The 20,172-nt window shown below is 50.1% G+C and overlaps 7 protein-coding genes across 9 annotated transcripts; 5 read left to right on the forward strand and 2 right to left on the reverse strand.

Moving 5' to 3' along the window:
- Window positions 1-1,025: 1,025 nt before the first annotated feature.
- ONS95_007350 (uncharacterized protein) lies at window positions 1,026-7,223 on the forward strand. 3 transcript variants are annotated; one of them, XM_058500855.1, is made up of 3 exons: window positions 1,026-5,215; window positions 5,263-5,545; window positions 5,599-7,223. In XM_058500855.1, the coding sequence occupies exons 1-3, from the start codon at window positions 2,612-2,614 to the stop codon at window positions 6,726-6,728; spliced, it is 4,017 nt and encodes a 1,338-aa protein (XP_058349672.1). In that variant the 5' UTR covers window positions 1,026-2,611; the 3' UTR covers window positions 6,729-7,223. The 3 variants fall into 3 exon arrangements, with proteins under 3 accessions (XP_058349672.1, XP_058349671.1, XP_058349670.1); XM_058500854.1 differs by having other exon boundaries at window positions 1,488-5,545; XM_058500853.1 differs by having other exon boundaries at window positions 1,488-5,215; window positions 5,263-7,223.
- Window positions 7,224-7,635: 412 nt separating this feature from the next.
- On the forward strand, window positions 7,636-10,690 carry ONS95_007351 (uncharacterized protein; the record flags this gene model as incomplete). Its single annotated transcript, XM_058500856.1, has 11 exons — window positions 7,636-7,721; window positions 7,853-7,887; window positions 7,974-8,037; window positions 8,101-8,137; window positions 8,212-8,297; window positions 8,350-8,608; window positions 8,669-9,586; window positions 9,641-9,751; window positions 9,810-9,858; window positions 9,920-10,290; window positions 10,364-10,690. 11 exons carry the CDS (start codon window positions 7,636-7,638, stop codon window positions 10,688-10,690), a joined length of 2,343 nt encoding a protein of 780 aa, XP_058349673.1.
- Window positions 10,691-11,788: 1,098 nt separating this feature from the next.
- Window positions 11,789-12,499, reverse strand: ONS95_007352 (uncharacterized protein; the record flags this gene model as incomplete). The annotated part of the gene is made up of 1 exon (XM_058500857.1): window positions 11,789-12,499. One exon carries the CDS (start codon window positions 12,497-12,499, stop codon window positions 11,789-11,791), a length of 711 nt encoding a protein of 236 aa, XP_058349674.1.
- A 672-nt stretch (window positions 12,500-13,171) lies between these two features.
- BUD32 (serine/threonine-protein kinase bud32) lies at window positions 13,172-13,996 on the forward strand (the record flags this gene model as incomplete). Its single annotated transcript, XM_058500858.1, has 1 exon — window positions 13,172-13,996. The coding sequence occupies one exon, from the start codon at window positions 13,172-13,174 to the stop codon at window positions 13,994-13,996; it is 825 nt and encodes a 274-aa protein (XP_058349675.1).
- A 179-nt stretch (window positions 13,997-14,175) lies between these two features.
- Window positions 14,176-15,190, reverse strand: ONS95_007354 (uncharacterized protein; the record flags this gene model as incomplete). Its single annotated transcript, XM_058500859.1, has 2 exons — window positions 14,176-15,100; window positions 15,165-15,190. 2 exons carry the CDS (start codon window positions 15,188-15,190, stop codon window positions 14,176-14,178), a joined length of 951 nt encoding a protein of 316 aa, XP_058349676.1.
- Window positions 15,191-15,713: 523 nt separating this feature from the next.
- On the forward strand, window positions 15,714-16,530 carry VAS2 (AP-1 adaptor complex sigma subunit Aps1; the record flags this gene model as incomplete). The annotated part of the gene is made up of 7 exons (XM_058500860.1): window positions 15,714-15,724; window positions 15,772-15,805; window positions 15,857-15,974; window positions 16,029-16,168; window positions 16,217-16,225; window positions 16,274-16,399; window positions 16,501-16,530. 7 exons carry the CDS (start codon window positions 15,714-15,716, stop codon window positions 16,528-16,530), a joined length of 468 nt encoding a protein of 155 aa, XP_058349677.1.
- Window positions 16,531-18,227: 1,697 nt separating this feature from the next.
- Window positions 18,228-19,256, forward strand: MAF1 (RNA polymerase III-inhibiting protein maf1; the record flags this gene model as incomplete). Its single annotated transcript, XM_058500861.1, has 1 exon — window positions 18,228-19,256. One exon carries the CDS (start codon window positions 18,228-18,230, stop codon window positions 19,254-19,256), a length of 1,029 nt encoding a protein of 342 aa, XP_058349678.1.
- Between the last annotated feature and the right edge of the window lie 916 nt (window positions 19,257-20,172).

Genomic DNA, 20,172 nt, shown 5'->3' on the forward strand with positions numbered 1-20,172 from the left:
TTTCGGTCACTTTGCCGGGAGCAGCACCGTCTCCTCGTCGCTCTCTCGGCAAAGCACCTGCAGTCAAGCCATGAAGCGCAAAGGTCTGCAAATGAAAAGCAGTAGCAGGCCATGCCCTCCCGCGCCATACCGCGCCATGCCGCACCCCTTTCCAAAGAAGCAAACGCGAAAGGTGACAATCCGAAGATCATTGTGGAAAGCTTGCGTAGGGGTCATCGTTGTTGCGTTCGCAGCCACCAATAATTCAATAAACGGAAGCTGGGCGAGTCAAGCGAGAACACCATGGACGACGAGGGCGAGGGCGAGGGCGTGAAGTGGCAGAGTGGGAGCTGAGGATTTATTTCAAGCGGTGGGATGTCAAATAACAATAATAATGGGGCCGACAGAGCTGATGCAGAGTCTTTTCCCGTCTGGTGACTCTGGTCTGCCATCGGCTTCCTCAAACATTCTAGTGTCGATGTTAGTTTTGGTGCCACGGAGGTAGAGTTTACCAGTCGCACGGCCCTGGGCTTGGAAGGCCGTGGCCGTGGCCGTGGCATCTGATCATTCTAAGTAATGAGGAGGCAGGAAGGTTCTGTGGTTTGTGCGATGCGATGCGATACGAGGAGAGGAGAAGCACGGAAAGCAGTAGTGGACGAAGAAAAGGCTGGAGTTGCTTGGTCAAAGTTAATCTATTAGCTGAAGTTGAAGCTGGAAGTACATGGACATGAACATGATGAACATGTCAAAGCAACAACAAGGTTCGAGAACTGAACAAACCCGGCCTGGCTCCTGCAGGTGCAGGTGCAGGTGCAGGTGCAGGTGCAGGTGCAGTAGCAGTAGCAGTAGCACAGTACAGTACAGCAGACATCTACAGTAGCAGGTTGGAAGTGCCTCCTACTACTACCTAGTACCTTACCTCTTACCTACCCTATCGAGCCTATCACTCTGTAGTGAGTACTGGAGTAATGTGAATTAGTCCCTTGAAAGCTAAAGCGTTCTGCCTCCACAGGCAAGAATAATGGAATGCAATGTAAATTTACCTACTCGAGTACCAGAAACGGAGTGTCTAGTCGCAAGCGCACCTGTACTCCGTAGGTAAGTAAATCTAAATCTACATTATCTGCTGCATATCATATCATCTCTGCGGACTGTTCCTTTAACTTTAACCCCTGCTCCAGATCCCCTACTGTAGCTAACTTAGATACCCACTTCAGTTTTGTTGATAACCACCAGCTCCTGCATCCGAGTTTCACCTCTTTCACTTATTTCCTCTCCTCTCCTCTCCTCTCCTCTCCTCTTCCTCAGTCTCCCAGCCTCCCAGCCCCTCTCCTTCTCCCTCTTCCTCCCCCTCCTCCCATGTCAAGCAGGAAATAAGACTTACGATTGCGGACCTCGCCCTTAATCCAACCTCTCCTCCGACCCAGCACGCAAGGACGGAGAGAGCGCTGTTTCGCTGATATTCTCCGCATCCAACGCCACAGAATCCACAGTGCACCGTACAGTACAGTACAGTACAGTACAGTACAGTATTATTGGGGTGGTCCCTGAAATTGAGCTGGAAGACAACCTAAGCAAGCAAAAGTCCCACTCCACTCGCACTCCAAGTCTCCAACCCCACCCCACCCAGGCAAGGTCCGGTTGGTAAGGTAGTGGAGGTCCTGGTCCCGGTCCTGGTCCTGGTATCTATCCCCTGAATCCGGATGGCAGCTCGCTTCGAGAACGCCTGACTCTGGTCTACTGTTTTCCCCCGGTCACTACTACAGTACTACTGGCCCACCTCCTCCTCCTCCCCCCCTCGCTCAATTCGCCTCGTCTGGTTTGGTCTGGTCTGGTCTGGTCTGGTCTGGTTACTCCCGTCGTTTGTTCACCCACCTGCACCTCACCTCCTGTGCTCTTTGTAAACCACTACATACAAAATTTTCTTTCACTCGACTGGAGTCTGACACGAGCTGCGCCGGGGGTTTTCATATCCTCTCACATCAGCGGCAACTTTACCTTCCATTGCTTTCATCTTCTGCCATTGCTCGCTCGCTCGCCTTTTCTCCGGACCTTCTGGCTGGGACATAGCTGCTTCTGAGTGGACCGGCATTCTGGGTATGTTTCATCTTTCTTACCTACCACATCAAGCACTGCCCTCACAACAGCGGTAAATGGGGACGGACACTGGAGGAGCAGACAAGAAGCAGTCGGACTCGCTGAACTCGAATACTTCACGACCACGAGTTCACCATGCGCATTCCGTCGCACAATCTGTCGTGAACACAGCGTGCAGTGCGACCCGTCGCAACGAGCCCACACAAGCCGAGTCCTCTCCATCCCCCATTGTACATGCATTGACGACAGCGGCGATCCTGCAACACGGACTCCCCCTTCTCCCTCGCCCTGTTTCGTCGCTCTGCCTTTCCCGATCTCCTTAGAGGCTAATCATATCCAATTGCACAGACTCGACCGGAGTTCAATCTGATCTCCAATTATTTTCCCATCTAAACCAGCCTCCCACAACCATCGCATTAATTCGGGAAGATTTCTATCGTCAGGACAAATGATTTCGACCTGTCGCTGATACGAATCAACGGAAATTGGATGATAGCAGAGGAACGAAGGCTCTTTGTGCTGTGAAATCGTCACGATGGCCCCTGCCGAACTCTCAATTCTTACCGACGCTTCCACCAGGTCGAGACGGTCACAAAGTATTTCGAGTGACCGCCCATCTCTTGGTGGCTTCGGCGGCTTGCTCTCACCTCCATCAACCGTTTCGCCAGATCCAGCTTTTATTGCGGCATCCGCAGCGTCCCAAATTGTCACGAACGACCACGACAGCCATGCCGATACTTGGTTCGACCAACATGGCATTGAGCCTTCTGGAGAGACGGCACTGGTTGCACCACCTGCCTTGAGACTTGTGAACAGATTTTTGGACCAGCTTCTATTCAATTTCCTATCTATTTCTCGATCAACGTCTCTCGCATCACTTCGACCGGCTGTTGCAGAGGTGCTGAAGCCAAAACTCGCCAAAGAGGCGATTGCTGGTGCCGACCAGGAGTTGCACGAATATCTCGGTGGTGGCGAAGAAGAAGAACTTCTTGCGTTTCACAATGGACTCGAACCGAGCGGAGACTGGGATTTGGAGTTGGTCTGGAAGCGCACTCGACTACGATGTATGGTATACTCGTCTCTTGGAGACATGGAGGAAGAGGACGAGGATTTCTATACCGAGCAAGACCAGTTGGATGGTCCTCCAGGATCCAACAACCGATTCTCAAACAATCCTGGCGTTGTTTCGCCTGCAGTTGCCATCTTCCTCACTTCCATCTTGGAGTTCATGGGAGAGCAAGTCTTGGTTGTCGCTGGACAAGCTGCATACTACAGACTGAAAGTCAAGCTTGAGAAAGAAGAGAGAGACGGCACGCAAACGCCGGCAGACATCGCTGAGCGCGTTGTGGTCGAAGAAAATGACATGGAGCGCGTTGCACTGGACAGAACTTTGGGCCGATTATGGCGAGGCTGGAAGAAGCGAATACGATCCCCTACGACCTCAGTTTCGATGTCTCACTCGTTTTCACGAGAGTCATTGAAGTCTCAACTCCAAAGTAGCAGGGCTGCAAGCGTTGGGCCTGAGGATCCGATCCCCGAGGACCTACGACGTCCATCACTAGCTGCAGTATTGGCTGAACATGAACATGCTGCTTCAATTCCCCTTCCTATCAACGCCAATGATATTAGAGAAATTGAGATTCCTGGACTTGCTCGCCAGAGTGACGACGAGGACGAAGAATCGTCTAATGACGAGGAAGAGCTTCAGCTTCCACCACGGCCTAGGAGCATGATGATCTTTGTTGGCTCCTTGCCTTCGCCCACTTCGCCCACTTCTCCGAAAACCGAGCGACCACTATCCTCGATTTCCGGGTCAAGGAAACGTTCGAACTCTTTACCTTCGTCTACTCCATTGCCGTTCAGGTATTCGAAGCGCCAGAAGCCGTCCGTCGAAGAAGTTGAAGTAGAACAGCCCTCAGTTGACGCAGAAACCGCTGCAGTAGATTCTACAGAACCAAACAACTCCACAGTCGAAAAGGAGAACTTGGAAGAGCCTGTCAAGGCCGAATCAAACTCGGGAACTGGGAAGATTGTCGGACTAGTTGCAGGTGCTGCTGCTGCAGGGGCTACAGCTGTCGCAGGAATCGTGGCTGCTGCGAAGGGCGAAGCACCACAGACCTTCCTCGTTACTGACGAACCCGAGTTCGAGGAAGACTTCACTGAAGAACCTCAGATCTTGACATCTTCTCGTGTTTCCATTGGTGGCCGTGCTTCTCCAGATGAGAGCAAGGAGTATTCCTCGAAACACTCGAGCGTCCGATCTCCCAGCGTGCATTCTCTCCGCCTGATCGATGTCACTTCGCCAAGAAGTCCTACTAGATCACGAGAAGGTTCTCTCGGTGCAGCAGATATGGGTCGACCCACTGTTGTTTCTCGACCAAACAGTGTTTACTCTGCAATTCAAACTCCTCGAATGACCAGCCCAGTCTCACGAGGTCATACTGCCAGTCCAATCGACCGTCATGGATCATCTCACAGTGTAAGACGTGCCAGGAACAGTGCTGGAGATTCAATCTCAGAAGTCGAGGAGAGAGATATCGAACTCAACCCTTCAATGCCGATTCCAGTCGAGTCGCTCATAGAATCTCATTCGGCTCCATTTGTGACCACTTATGAGCCATCACAGCCAGCACCGTTCATCCTCGATGCTGCACCTATCTCTCGAACAGCACGAGAAGTTACCAGCTATCCACGCGTTGATTCGCCGAAGGAGAATCCGGCTTTCAACTCGGCTGTCGATGTTGAGAATGGAGCCCCTCCACTGACCCCATTGCGGGAAATGATGGATGGAGCTCGGGGTACTTCCGATGAGTACAGCTCGATTGCACCTAGTGCCTACAGTGCCGCCGACACTTACTCCCAGCCAGCTGTGGAACCACAATCTCAAACTCGTGCTCAAGCTACACGGTCGTCCCCACCTCGTTCAATCGCAGCGGAACATATCGCGAAGGGCCAGCGATCAATCCATACCTCAGGATCTGGGTCATCCTCAGGCTCTTACAAATTGAAGCCAGTTCGTACTTCCGAAGATAGTGGCACAAGAACTGTGGAACGTAAAGGACAGAGTTTTGAGCAGCTCATTCGAAGTGATCAAACCATTCAGTATACCCTGACTCCACAGAACATGCGTGATATTGAGGTATGCAACTCCCGTATTATATGCCCGGGCTTGCTAACTTTCCCCAGTCTCCCGATTCACCACGCTACATTACTCCACCCACGATTCCTGACGCAAGACCTATGACGGGCCGATCCCATTCATCCTCTGTCAGTAAGCAAAATGGACTGAACTCCAATCCACCCATGGAGGTGGCAAGATCTGTCAAATCGGCGAAGTCATTCAAACCTGTCGCAAGACCTCAAACAAACAATACGGGAGCAAGACTGCGGCCGAATGCTCCACAGGCTCGTGACGCTCGGATTGACCGAGATTCAATTGGTGATTTCGCCGAATTTATCAGAAGCACAGGCAAGTTTGGCCCTTTCCATATCCATTCAGAGTGTATTGCTAACTGCTTTCAGGCCCTGCCAACTCTTACGAGCCTGTACCAATCAGAAGCGCTTCTACGAATCGCAGTACAAATGGCGCTCCGCGAAACTTCAGCTCAGGAGGACCTCCACGAGTTGGTACTGCAACTTCAGTGCCAAAGCGTTCCCAATCCTCGGCAGGTCGCAGCAGGCTCCAAGCTCGTGATGCTGTTGTACCACGTGGTGACAGCGTCAGTGATCTAATCGACTTTGTCAGATCTGGTCCCCAATTGGAAAAGCAAGATCACCGAATTCCGCGTACCGTCGCGCCATTTCGCAGTACAATGGATTCGGATCAAATGACTGGTGCTGTAGGGGGCAAAGCTGTCGATGCTAACATCCCAGACGTCCGATTCAGCAATACTGCTTCGGTCACCAGCTCTGTGACATCGCAGAGCGCCTTACTTAACGGATCCAGGAACAAACCACTGCCAACTCAGACTCGGAATGATTTTGAAGAAGAGGATATGATGCCCAAGCGCAAGACTCGCCGAGTTCGTGATCCTTACGCCATCGACTTTTCTGACGAGGAAGACGACGACCTGTTTCCGTCCAGACCACCACCGATCAAGGAGGAGAGTTTGGCAGAGTTCTTGAGAAACGCCCCGCCGCCACCTCCTGATCCAGTCCGTACAAATTCCGCGCTTGATGATGTACCTAGACCCGGAAGCAAGAAGATGAAGAAGAAGCCCAGCTCAGGTAGCCTCATGTCACGATTTGGTCGTAATGGCTCCACTTCCGGCCCATCCCTTCCCCCAAAAACACAATCTAACGGCATTGATTCTTCCGTTCCGGGACCTCGTAAGACTCCTCTCTACACTCCGATCGCGGCAAAATACAGTACGACCACTCCGTCATATGAGCAGCCTCGAAATGCCAACTACGTCTCACAACTCGATACTGCCCGAAATAATGATGCCGGCCGAAGAAGAGTTGTTCAAAAGAGCTACCAACCACGAGAGGCAGTCTATGCTTCAACTCGAACCAGCGATCTTGCCGACTTCCTCCTCAGCAGCGAACCTCCCAGCAGCATGCAAACCCAGCCTCAAACCTTCGCACCAGCCCTTCCAAAAGACGAAGCAAATGCTTTCCAGCGGATGTTTGGTCGCAAGAAGGCGCATTAAAGCACTCTCACCTCTTCACGACCTTTTCTCAATGCTTTCACTTCATTTTCCAAAATTGGGAGGATATTATCTTGTTTATACCACCTACACTTCTTGACGCTGCTGCAAAAATTATCCTCTTCATGCAACCGGCCGCTGTCAGATGTTTGATTATGTATCCGTTTTTATTGCATCTTTGATATTTAGATACCAGATGATAATGCTTTACGCATTTCATTTCTTGATGACTTCGTAGGACAACCCATCCTCTGTTTGTATGTTTGTGTTTGTATAGGGTTGAGGATACCTAGCCTCTCGAGACTTTTTCATGGATTACATCTCCTAGGTTTTTTTCGTTCGATGACTGGATGGGCCACTAGGATGGGACGAAAGGGGATTACGATAAGATAGGGCCTACTTTATTCTTCTCTTCGGTGCGGAGAGATGAGATAATATAGCCAAAATCGATAACTTTATACTGTATGGTCATGTCAATTTCAAACTTATGATGACTCGTCTTTGCTGCCTGCGCGAAAGAGAAGCAATGGGTGATGTTTACGACCACTAGAGGGTACGTGAGGAGATGACAAGGCCAAGTCTCGCCTAAGTACGAAGGGTAGTGTTAGCCGGATGTCCAGGTATTCATCGCCACTGAACCCTTCCAGAGGTCCCACTATCTGACGCTGTAGCCTGCTCTGCCTGCATTTCTCGTGACTACATACATACATCCAAGCTCAAGCTAAGCACATCTTCGTGTGACACCCAATCCCTCGCTCGAGCAAAAAGAATATCCTCCCTCCATCTTGTTGTTCATTTATTGTCAATTGGAAATTCCCGTCGAAGCCCTGCGGCCTCGTGATAGATTCAGAAAGCACCATATTCCACGGCATTTAATAGGGAGCTGGCGGTGGAGTAACGAGAACGTAAGATGGGAGATTGGGATTGCTACTGTGCGCTCTGCGCTGCGCCGTTTCATTGTTTTGATCCATTCAATGAGGAGTTTGGGCAACGAGGGTATGTGTCTTCTCGTCTCTGCGGCTGTCTCCTCTGAGGTGTCTTTCTTCTTCTTTGATATTCCGAGTTCCAGAAGCACACATTTACTGTTAGGGGGAGAGAGCATTAGCTGATGAGGGAAAATGGCCTAGGGATGCATTTGATCCGGAGATTATAAGTGTAGAAGGTACGTTCATGCTTTCCGCTTTTCACTCTGCCTTGTATTGTCTTCTATTATACACTCCGATCTATGGGCAGTGCTAATTGGAACAGATATGGCTTGGTTGGAGAAGTTGATGCTTCTGGGGTTCAATCCAAATGCTCCTGGTGTTAGCAAGTGGGTATTTCTTTCGATCAGGGCCACGAGGTCGGAGTGTTGTTAGTACTAAGCCATGCTCAGGTGCTACATTACGGGACCTGCGTCGAGTTCGAACTATGTAGGTGATCCCGGGAGATTAATGTCTTTCAGTAAATTTCTTTATCCATGTCATCAAGCTGACTTAGTGGGAAGGGATCCTTCGACTGCGAAATTGGCGATGATGCGAATATACCACCATCAACTGATCAAGGATCTCCACCAAAGATAACACTCACTGCGTAAGTAATATCCATCTCTAGCTAGGTATGGACTCGGACTGAGCTTCAAAAGATACTCAACCTATGACCCTGATGAGCCAATGTGTTTCCCGTTTCACACAGACTGCCTCAAGCTCTTCTCTCAAGTAGTGACATTTCAAATGCACGGCAAGTGTGGAGTCGAGCCAGACCTGTCTGTACTGAATAAAGATGTGCTTTATGCTACGATGAGCAAGTTGACCGAGGAGTATCACAATGCTCTTAGCTTGGATTATGGTGAGTTGGCAGACTCGGCAACTGAGCAGTACTGGGCTTGTCAGCCTGGGAATGAGGTGTGTCTATCCCCACACCTTGTTGTTTGAGGTCAGATGGATATTGATGCTGAGGAATAGGCATGGGTTTCGAATCCTCTCACACGTCCCCAGATTACATCATTCCTCTCAGCCATTCAGGATCAAAACAAAAGCAATAATTCCGCACCCACTACAGAAGAGCTCGTATCCCCAGCCCGGGCAGCTTTACAAGCATGCAACCGGTTTACCACTCTTGCCAAAGAAATAATCTGCGAGATCCTCCTCCATCTCCCATACAATTCCCTCCAGGACTTTACACTGTCAGGCCTCCTCCCCTTCCACCTCCCCTCCATATCATCATTCTGGAAACGCAAACTCCTGCTAGATATGCCGTTCCTCTGGGACCTACCTGTCATGTCAAGCCCCCCTGGCAATGGATTCGCGTGGTATCGGGAGATGAGACGGCAGTGTTTCGCTACGACGCCCGAATTAGGAGATTCCCAGGTAGATGAGCAAGGTAATGTTCATCAACTGCTTGGTGAGCGAGACGCAACTCTCGTTTTGGGACTGGCGAACAGGAGGAGGGTTTGGAAGGCTTGTCTGCAGCTTGCTGAGTTGTATGAGAAAGACATTAGGGGGAATAAAGGGGAGCAGGATGCTGCAGAGGTAGATGAGGAGATTGTTAATGGGAGTATGAGTGTGGCCATGCCGATTGTGTCAGCGCCTGTGAGTTTGGATGCGAAACCTTTGAGCGTGTATTTGCTGGAGAAGTGGCTTGATTTGCAGAAAGAGTGGGAGCTGAAGTTCTATTTTGAGGGGGTCGAAAATGGTGAGCAAGAGAGACAGGGGAGATTATGTGGAGTGGAGAGGATTGGGGGGAGGATATTTGGGGTGAGAAGGGGTGAGGAAGTGAGTATTATTGTGCGAGAGACGGTGATGGTTGATGGCTTTGTCTTGAATGTGAGTGGGGCGGGGGAGCTGGGAAAGGGTGCTAGGGTGGGTGTTACTGGTGTCAAGGTAAGTGCATGGCTCCATTGTGATTACACGTGTAATTTTTTGATGGTATGATAGGTCCTATTCCATGACGGGAGTGAGATTCAAGTTGGATCCCATGAAGGGGACAAACGCCTTGTTAAGGTGAGCGAAGGTAGGGTTCTTACTGGGCTGGTTGGTGAGCTCGTCGTAAGTCAACTTCTCATGCACCAAAGTTTTGTAATCAAGTAACTAAATATTTACCCAGAACGGCGTTATCCAACGTTTCGGCCTCCTTGAATGTCCAAGAGAAATCAGTGAGTTTGCCTGAACAGCTCATATTTACGCCTCGAGTGTATATCTACTAATTTACCACAGCTTTGTCACCGGCTGTGCTGAACCCTGCAACCCTCCAACGCCACCTCTGGAAAAGGGATATTCCACCCCCAAACCTCCAAGTATCAACCTACAAGACTGGGTACTGGACACCCGAAAGATCTTTTGACACAATACCCATGTCTTTCCTCCTCTTCGGTACCACACCATCTGAACTCGCAAGCATAACGGGCATTTCATCCGATGCGAAATTGAGATCGTTTGCTGTGCAATTTGCGGATGGGAGTGAAAGATCAATTGGGCCAAGAGATGGGATTGAGAGAGAAAGGAAAGTTTTTAGTATTGATGGAAGGGGAGGAGAGGTGGTGAAGAAGGTGGAAGTTGGCATGAATCACCTGCCAATGGCTGTTAAGGTATGTAGCAGCTCTTTCCCTTCTCTAGTATGAAGCGGAGGGAAAAGGCATGACGATACTCACACATGAACAGCTCACCACCTCCAGAAACCGCATTTGTTTCTTCGGCACTAACCAAAAGAACGCTCACACCATCTTCGAACCGCCACCTAGCACCCACTTCGTTGCCGGTCTCTATGCCAGCTGGGGATATAGCGTCGATCGCAAGGAATGCACCACTATTTCGATTTTGTCGGGTAGGAATGATGGAGACGTAGGGCAGGAGGTTCAAGGTGTACAAGATGATCATGCGTGGAGTCCACCGGGCTTCGAGAATGCGAGGTCATTGGCGCAGCGGAGTGAGGCGCTTGCAGTGGCGGGGGAGGAGGATTATATAGAGTTTGCGGGACGGTGGTGGTGAGTGACAGGTTGTTGCGGATGTTCAGGTGGGTCTAAAGGAGATTTCGAGGATGACTAAGTAGATCGAACATTCCGAAGGTATGAAAATGTCATTCGGGAGCTTCGAAAGGATAGTGATGCGTCAGGCGTTCCTCGCTTAGCACACGGGATACTAAAACAATAACAAATAACACCAACAAAAATTCAACACCTCACGCTTATTTATTTGGTTGAACGGAGGGGCTGCTTAATTCAGCGAGCGCGAATATGAGACTGATCAGATGGGACCTAGGCATTTATCACAATGGCATGTGATGAACTTGAGGCTTTAGGACGTCTTCACAGAACTGGTTTAGATGATCCTGTTGGCGTGGCGGCGACAGTAAATCAAAAGCGGATTTCGCTATCGAGCTAGCATCAAAGCACCCCACTTCCCAGCTCCGTTCCCAATATCAATTTAAAGGTTAAATTTAAAGGTTTATTGAGGATCGATGTGTTTTTTGAAAATGCATGCATATAGCAGAAAATGGTAGCTAATCTAAAACAGGGGGTATCTTGAAGCGAAGAAGTAAGCAATCAAGCAAGCAAATAGTGACTTCCTGCAAATGCGAACGCCACGCCACGCCAAATCCAGCATACAAATACTTCCTAGTCGCATACAACGTCTAGAGCTCGTCTGATGTTGATGGGTTGACAATATGGGACCTCTATAGTGGCTGCCAACCGTGCTCCCTCGAATGCTATGCTGTAATATTGTAAAGTGCGGTCGTGAGATGAAGGTCATAATGAGACGTTATTCGTAGATGGGCGTGAGCGGTAAATATGGACTCGTGAAGGGGTCTCGAATGTGGTCTCGTAGAGTGGCGTCAAAACATGGTCGTCGTTGATAATCGTGAACTGGGTGAGGATAAGAAGGTTGTGTGGTGATTAGGGTAGAATATTTGGTGGAGGATAATAGGAGGATGAATTGAGAAGCAAGACCCGTGGCGTGATGTTGAATGACCGGTATCAGCTTTACAAAGCCATATATGATCCCTCCTGTCTGGCTCCAATTTTGCTGGGTAGAGATTAGGCATGTCATCCAAAGAAATCAGAAGAGACGTGGTCCAACAGTGCGCCTTCATCCAGGACTGGCCATATTCCTTTCAATGGAAGCATGCCGCTTATGCATGAGAGGTGAGTTCTGCAATTCCGCGACAACTCCCATCCATCCTTGCTTTTGAGGACTCCCGACATGATCATTATGACCCATAGCCTGCGTTGTGAGTCTTCGGAGCGGGGGTTTCCTGGTGATTCCTTCGGTTAATGCATGTGGCAATGCAGGCCGTACTGTCATCTTGGGTGTGAAATGCTTCTCTGGATCTCTTGTATGGGTCTGCTCCGATGTTCCTTTTGCAGCTACCAAGCCCATGTACACCACCAGGAAGCGCATCCGCAAGAGGTCCAATCTCCTGACTTGCTCCTCCAACCTCTTCCTCTTGGTCGCCCATAGCAATCGCGTACTCGATCGTAACCTCGTTCCCCCTTCATCGATCAGCAGCCCATTCAGATCCTCCCTCAAATCATCACCACATTTCTGTATCTCCCTCAACAACTTCCCCATCCTCAGCTTGTCCTCTAACCGCTGCACCTTGGCGACATCGCGATCGTATGACTCGTTCTCCTGGATGGAGAAGTCGACGGCGTCTACGAAGGTGGTGATTTCATTGGGGGCGGCGAGGTACGCAGTGATGTATGTAGTTCCGAAAGTCGCCAGCACGAAAACGCTCACTAGACAAGCGGTCAGGAGGAGGAGGATAGTCAATAAGGGCAGATCAGCTGTGTCTGCCATTGGAGAAGAGGAAGTAGAGTGGGAAGTGGAGAGTTGACGCTATCGGGGCATGCTGTCAAGACGGTGGTTCGGAGAGTCGGACGAGGGAGAGGGAAGGGAAGGCAAGATGACTTCATGTATGTACTGCACCGGACTGGACGTGTTTCCTGTAGGCTGTACGAGTATTGTCCGGTACGGGCGAGACGGGCAGACAGATAGACGGGTGCAACCTTCTGTGGTTGGAGTCGATGTCGGTGTGGGCGAACAGTATGAGTATCCGTATTTCGTGGCCAATTGAGCTTGTCTCGATCCTTGCACTTGCAGGAGAGTCACATGCGGCCAATAAAAGCGCGTGGCGGGAGGCATTCTGGGCGTATCCTGAGGATATTCGCGGTATATATTCTCGAGCAAACAACAAATCAGCAAGAGGTGAAGTGGCTGTTGAGCGGTCCATGGCTTGTTGGTACGATAGGATACTATATGTGAAGTCTGAAATGAAGACTGTCGCTCTGACTTGTCAAGGCACACCCGCACCGCGCACCCGCACCCCTCCAAGGCTGACAGGCCAAACACAGGAACCCCTCCAAATTTCTGCGGCCTTGTCAAGGGTCCAACATCGCGCAGACCACCTCCACAACACGAACTTGCAGACTCAACGCAGTACAGCCTACGTGCAGGCCAATACTCAGCAAGATGGCAGTCCAAGTCCAAGTCCAAGGCACGCCATCTTTAGATCTTCCTATCTCCGACCGACCCTCACTGCCTGCGACCTTTCTCTACCCCTCCTCGACCCCTCCCCAACTCATCACACAAGGCGCAGAAGCTCTCCTCTTCCGCAGCACCTACCTCGTCACCGATCTGCCCTGCGCGCTCAAATACCGACCTTCAAAACCCTACCGGCATCCCATTCTCGATCAACGCTTAACGAAACATCGTATCCTGTCCGAGGCCAGAGTGCTGGTCAAATGTAGGAAAGAGGGTGTGCCGGTTCCTGCGGTATATGCGCTGGATGAATTGAAGGGATGGCTGATGATAGAGTGGATTGAGGGAGAGGTGGTTAGAATACGACTGAATGAATGGCTGAAGCGGAGGAAGGATGCTGGCGTGCAAGAGGGTGTTGATGATGAGGAGTTGGTAGGGTTGATGGGAAGGGTGGGAGATGCTGTGGGCAGAATGCATGCAGTGGGAGTTGTGCATGGGGATTTGACGACAAGTAATTTGATGCTCAGGCCGAGAGCCAAGGAGGCTGTAAATGGAGACACGGTCGAGAATAAGGTGCTGGACGGTGAGATTGTGCTGATAGATTTTGGCCTGGCAAGTCAAAGCACTCAGGACGAGGACCGAGCTGTAGATTTGTACGTGCTGGAAAGAGCTTTTGGGAGTACACATCCAAAGGCAGAGAGCTTGTTCAAGGAGTTTCTAAGTGCGTATGGGAAGAGCTTCAAAGGTGGTAATGTCGTCCTTAAGAAACTGGAGGAGGTCAGGATGAGAGGAAGGAAGAGGAGCATGATCGGCTGATTGCTCAATTGGGAATGCTAAACCAATCATCTAGTTTAGCAAGGAGATACCAGGGCAGGGACCACAGGTCTGTATGATCCAGACAAATATGACACCATAACAAACAAAATCCTGAACGCCAAACCCCCAGCGCTACCAAATCCCATATGCAAGCGTCTCCATGAATTAGCAATCACAAATCATTCGTTCAACTCTGCAACTGCAAAGTACCCCTTGTTCTCGATAACGCCTCTGTCGCGAACAACAGCTGTGTATTTGACAACCCACTCTGGGTTAAGGTCTCCTCTCATCCCGTCCATGCCTCTCTTGGATTCAGACAGCACGCCAGCTCCTCTAATTCCTTGGCCCAGCAGTTCTCTCAACGTTCCACTGGGCAATATATCCGTGCAGTCATTGTGCGTAAGAAGTTCGATCTGCTCCATCTTGGCCAACTTCAGGAGAGGTGGAGGGACGTTGCAGCAATCTTTGATGTTGACCTGATCCACCTGTGGGCGTACCTGTACGCGCGCAAGGAATCTAGCTAGCTTCTCACTACCAAATTCCGATAGGCCTAACCTCTTGACAATTCCTTGGTTGTAAAGTTCCTCGATTGCTGGCCAAGATGCTATTTCTTCTTCATCGTTGCCTTGCGCCGAGTTCTTTTTGTCGGCTTCCCATTCACAGTCTCCGTCAAACGACATTCCAGGAAAAGATACAATGAGCAAATCGATAGACTCCACTCCCAGTTCCTTCAATACCAGACTTATGGCATCCTTGGTGTGCCTTGCCCGATCCTTGACATGTGCGCCGTGCAAGTAGAACAGTTTGACTGTGATATCATACTGACTCCTCTCTTCACAGAGGCCTGAAAGAGACCAGTCTATTGTTGGAACATAGTAGTCAGAGCCATCTCGTGTAGTCCATATTGAGGACTGCGGTCGGCGAGAAGGGAGGTCTTCATCAGAACTGCTTCTAGGACTGCCGCTGCCATTCGTCGCGGATAAGGGAGGAGAATAGTCTTGCTGGGCAGCAAGAAAGTTGCTTCGGAGGGAATTTGTCAGCTCAAGGTTTGACCGATCTGCGCCAGGCTTCCTTATGATCGAAGGGCCTCCGGTCATGATATTGCTGATTCGTCACACTAGTTAGCAGGAGGCGCATACTTTTTCAGGAGCGAATTGGATCAACGTACGAGGTGGAAAGTATCAGTCGCGTCATGGTGGGATTTCTTTTCGAAGCAAGGCTGACAGCCAGGAGCAGATGGGCAACAAAGTGGAAATTCCGAAAGCCGTCGAGGAGTAGTGGTCGGTCGGGAGGAATATTGTAATCGGGGATTGAGTGGTGGGGGTATATTTGCAAAGCGGGATGCAATTGACGTCTTATCTACGGGATAAGAGGCACAGTGAGGACCAAACCAGTCTAGTACAAGTCGCGAAAGAGAGTATAGACAGGACAAGGAGGATAATATACAGGCAAAGAAGTGGGTGCTCAATGTGTATCCATCCATCCAGTCGAAAATAATTAGAACTCATCATTACTAAGGCGCTTTTTCTTCGGCGAGGGCTATCGGGGACTGGACGCGGAATCAACTCCTCGCTCCAAAATACACCCCTGCACGCTTGCCAAGCCATATGCAAAGCATTGCCATCCTTGCATGGATTACCATGACTATCCTGCCATCCTCACGCAGAACCCTTCTGTCAAACAAAACTTCTGCAGAGGCCCATTTCCATCTGCAAAGATGCCTATCAAGTAAGTCTGCGCTGCCGCTATGTTCAACCTCTGCTAACATGCTACAGCTACCTGATTCTGCTTTCGCGGCAGGGCAAAGTCGTACGTACCCTCCACAAGACATCCAACCCCTCCAAGCTAAGCGGTCAATAGAGGCTTGCGAAGTGGTTCACGACACTCTCACCCAAGGAGAAGGCCAAGATCATTAAAGATGTTTCCCAGCTCGTGCTGGCACGGCGGACGAGGATGTGCAATTTTCTGGAATACAAGGGTCAGCCATCTTCCAGCGGCGGCCATTAAGAGTGCGGGCTGAACTGTTCTGCAGATTCGAAGATAGTCTACCGCCGTTACGCCTCTCTATTTTTCATTGCCGGGTGCAATTCAACCGATAACGAACTGATCACTCTCGAAATCGTACATAGGTACGTCGAGCAGATGGACAAATACTATGGCAATGTCTGCGAGGTAAGTCTTATTACTATCATCGGCGTCTGCATACTGACATCTACCTAGTTGGATATCGTATGTATCAATCCCCGGAAAGCACAAGCGGGTCCTAATGTTAGCCAGATCTTCAACTTCCAAAAAGCATACTTCATTCTAGACGAGCTGTTATTAGCAGGGGAAATGCAGGAGAGCAGCAAGAAGAATGTTTTGCGAGTTATCTCAGCTCAAGACTCAATAGAGGACACGGAGGTGAGTCGAGCATTGCTTGGATTATGATTTACACTTGCCCTGGACGCGTTCCAATTATCCCACATTCTCTCAAACACTGACACATCTCTCCTCTGTATCAGGTCGACGAAGAGGTCACGAAGATCATGTGAAGTGCGGTCTTTATGCATGTATACAAAACTATGCTACTGGTGGCTGGAGTCTGGCGCTTGAGAATGAACAACACGAATACATCTTCTGCAATATATTCTTCATGCTAACAAGAATCCGCTTGACTTAGGATGAAGAAGGAGTTGCGGACAATCTGAAAGAGCTTGGCATCATTTGATTCGATATTTTCCTGGTCTTCGGACTGTTGATTGCTTCTCCGAACTAGGAGAGAAGAACAGTATCCCCTTTGGCATAGCGATGCTTTGTACTTGGTGTCAGGATAGACTGAGGCTGCTGAATGCATGGAGGTATTTGGCGTTGGGTTCTCGTTCCACTACAAGAATGACTGAGTGGATTTGTGATAAGTACGGCCTTGGGGGCACTTCTATGGATAACGCTTTAGTTTACTGCGACTCGCTAATGGCCTGCTTTGCCCTCAGCTCGCCCTACGTGCCTGGAATTGTTACTGCCGTCTTTTCACTATTCCCCAAGCTCTCTCCTAGGTTGCTCGGACCCGGGCAACTCGACGTGTTCTCATTTCCCCAGGACCGATTCCCATCTAGTACATTCACGTTCAGGAAGTATCGCCATTTCATGTTTGTGCTACCTACAGGGAGACCCGGTTCACTTCAAAGGGACCCTGGCCTGTCAATATCCCACTGGATTTATACGCAATAGTAGAAGTGTGTCTGGCTGAACGCTAGACATTCCCCCTTCCATCACATGCCATTTCTCACGCAGTTGCTGACGAACAAAGACTTCGAAAACCAGGTTTCAGACAAAGCAGCAGCTGCACCATTCGGCATTTCAGATTTGGACATGTGGCAAGGCAAGGCAAGGCAAGCAACTGCTGCTGCTGACTTCGTCCTATAGACACCTCCTCCATCCTTCTGCAATCGATCAATCTGCCCTGCCCTGCCCTGCCCTGCCCGTCCTGTTTCCAGTCCGAAACAAAGCAAACCAAAACAAAAACATCCAACAACTGCTGAGCTCTTTCCATCGTGATAGTTCCAGCCCCATAATTGGTTAGGGAGCGATAGTGGGGGAAGCCCTTCTAACCTTTCCTGGACTAGCGGAAACCTGCCTGCTGCTGCTCCAGTTGCTCCCCGGGCCAAGCCAACCTGGGAAGTCGCAATCGCCTCCACGGCCCACCCATCTCCACTTCTCCGACTCACGTCCACGTCCATCCATGACCTGATCTCACCTCACTCCCTTCCGCACAACACAACACAACTACACAATACAACTCGTCCTCAACTCAACGCCATCCAGCACCGCAACACAAACCAAACATTTCCCAACTCTCGCAATGCCTTCTACCTGCTAGACGCAAGTCTAGCTCGAGATCACATAGATTCGCCCTCCGCAGCCAGCGCGAGGAAGGGTCCATCACTGCTTCTCAGCCTCAGCAGGTCAACCAAATCATCAACTCTACAATTCCGTTGCTGCCTCTGCAGTAAACCTCTCTGCCAGATAGGTTCTGTCCATATCGCGATACCTGAGGGATCAAGTTCCTGGTTGTCAGTTCTCCGAGTCTGCAGAGTCCTCCGCAAGGTCGTCTTCTCCTACAGAACACTCGGGCTCCGTTGCCACACGCTTCTACCTCCTTCAATTCCGCACATCAATCCCCAAACACCCACATCATCCAGATCCGCGTTGATAAGAACAAATCTAGTTTCTGGCCCCGTCAAACGCAAAGATGAAGTTCCTTCCCCTTCGCGACTTCGACGATGTGACAAGCGCGTTGAATTTCGACACGCCCGATTGCCACGTCATTGGCGGTTGCGATCTGTACACTACGAAAGCTGCCGGCTCAGACAAGAAGCTCTACCGCAACATTGATAAGTCGTTGGAATCGCAATACGAATCCCTCCTCCGATTGTCGGCTTCGGTCTCACCCGAGGGCTCTGGTCCATCGCCCCTCAACCTCTCTCGTTCTAGCCCTTTTGGCCCGTTGAGCCAGGTTTCTAGCCGCCGTACTTTTGCATACCTCATTGCAACGCTCAATGCGAGCCACCCGGATTATGATTTCTCACACATCCTCAGACCTGCGGACTTTCGAAGGGAACGAAGCCTGAAAGCTGTCATCAACACGATCGACTCTACCCTCTACAACTTGAGGCCAAGTTCAGGTATGATGACACTCCAAGTCCCGTCACAGATTAGCTACACAACAGCCTCATCGCCATCGCCAACAAGCCAGGCATGGGGCCCGCAGATGTGGTCATTGGTCGACAAGGAGATGAACCTCAAAGAGTGTACAGTCTACTGCTGGGCCCCACCTGATGAGCCATTTGATGGTGAGGAAGCTTCCATCTGGAGTCTGAACTATTTCTTCTTCAATAAAGAGAAGAAGCGAGTAGCGTACCTTTATGTTCGCGGTGTGCCAGTAATGACCCACAGCCCTCGACAACGTAGCAGCATACCCAAAAGAAGTGCCAGCGGATATGATTCGGGAGCGAACAAGCGAGCGAAGTATTGGCTTGGGGACCAAGCTGCTAACGTCACTAACGAGGAAGACTTAGAAGAGGATGGAGATGTAACAATGTGGGCTAACGAGGATGAAGTCGATGCGGATGATAACGACGTCCTCTTTGATGGAGACGATTTCTGCGACGACTATGACGACGAGGCCGATGCTGACGACGAATCAGATGAGCAGGACTTCAAAGGTCCAGTACGAGGAGTGAGCGAGGAGATTGGTGCTTCTATGGACATTGAATATTGAGTTGCATATTTTCCTTTCAGGCGTCAGGCGTTTAGGTCGCTGGCATCGGTTTCACAGCGCGGCTTATTTGCATATAATACCGCACTTCTATCTGTACGAGCTTCTGAGATTGTTTTGTAGGATTATGGGGAGTACTCTTATGTCAGGCGTTCAACCCCTTTCGGTGAGAGCGATTTGGGATGGCGTTCGGGGCATGGAATTTAGGCTATGCGTCACCCGAGGACATTCGTCTTTGGGTAAAACATTTCTAGTTTCCAAACATCACACAAATGAAGAAGGGTGTCGAGAATCGAATGGGTCTGGTTCCAGCTCGCATGTTCTATGTACTGAGATGGACTGATCGGCGACATGGCTTCTGAGGTTAAGTCAAAGAAAGCAGGCCATGCTGCGAGGATTTCGTCAAGGCAGAAAGCTGAACCGTGTATAATCTCATGTTTGCAATCTCACACCTCTACAATGCAGCAGCTGTCTGATAGTCTTTGATCAAAGGCCTGTCGGAAGGCGATTCATTCCTACTTAGCGAGTGGTTGGCAAAGGCAATGCCTACATCTCAAACAAATTGCAAACTACAAAATAATCAAAAAAACAAATCCCACGAGATGGTCCTAAGCGATAGCGCAAAACATTGTCGCCGGTACCGTCTCTGTCCTATACGCCGTCCCAGTGATAGCGTTCAAAGCATTTTCACTGTCAGGTGGCCGTGGCCAAACCCGAATGATAGCATATTCAAACGCAAATGGGTATCTTCGCTGGTAGGAAAACAAAATCTGGACCAAATCAACCCAGGAAACAATACAACAACGCAACAACCACATCCGAAGGTTGAGCTTCTCGCCCCTTTTAATGTACTAACCCCAGCACAGCTCAATCACCGTAATGTCCCCAGACTTCCAGCGCTAAGTTCATCTGTTGAAGA

This window comes from Cadophora gregata (genome assembly GCF_030347475.1).
Source record: "Cadophora gregata isolate MNR1 chromosome Unknown scaffold_19, whole genome shotgun sequence".
Taxonomy (NCBI): Eukaryota; Fungi; Ascomycota; class Leotiomycetes; order Helotiales; family Ploettnerulaceae; genus Cadophora; species Cadophora gregata.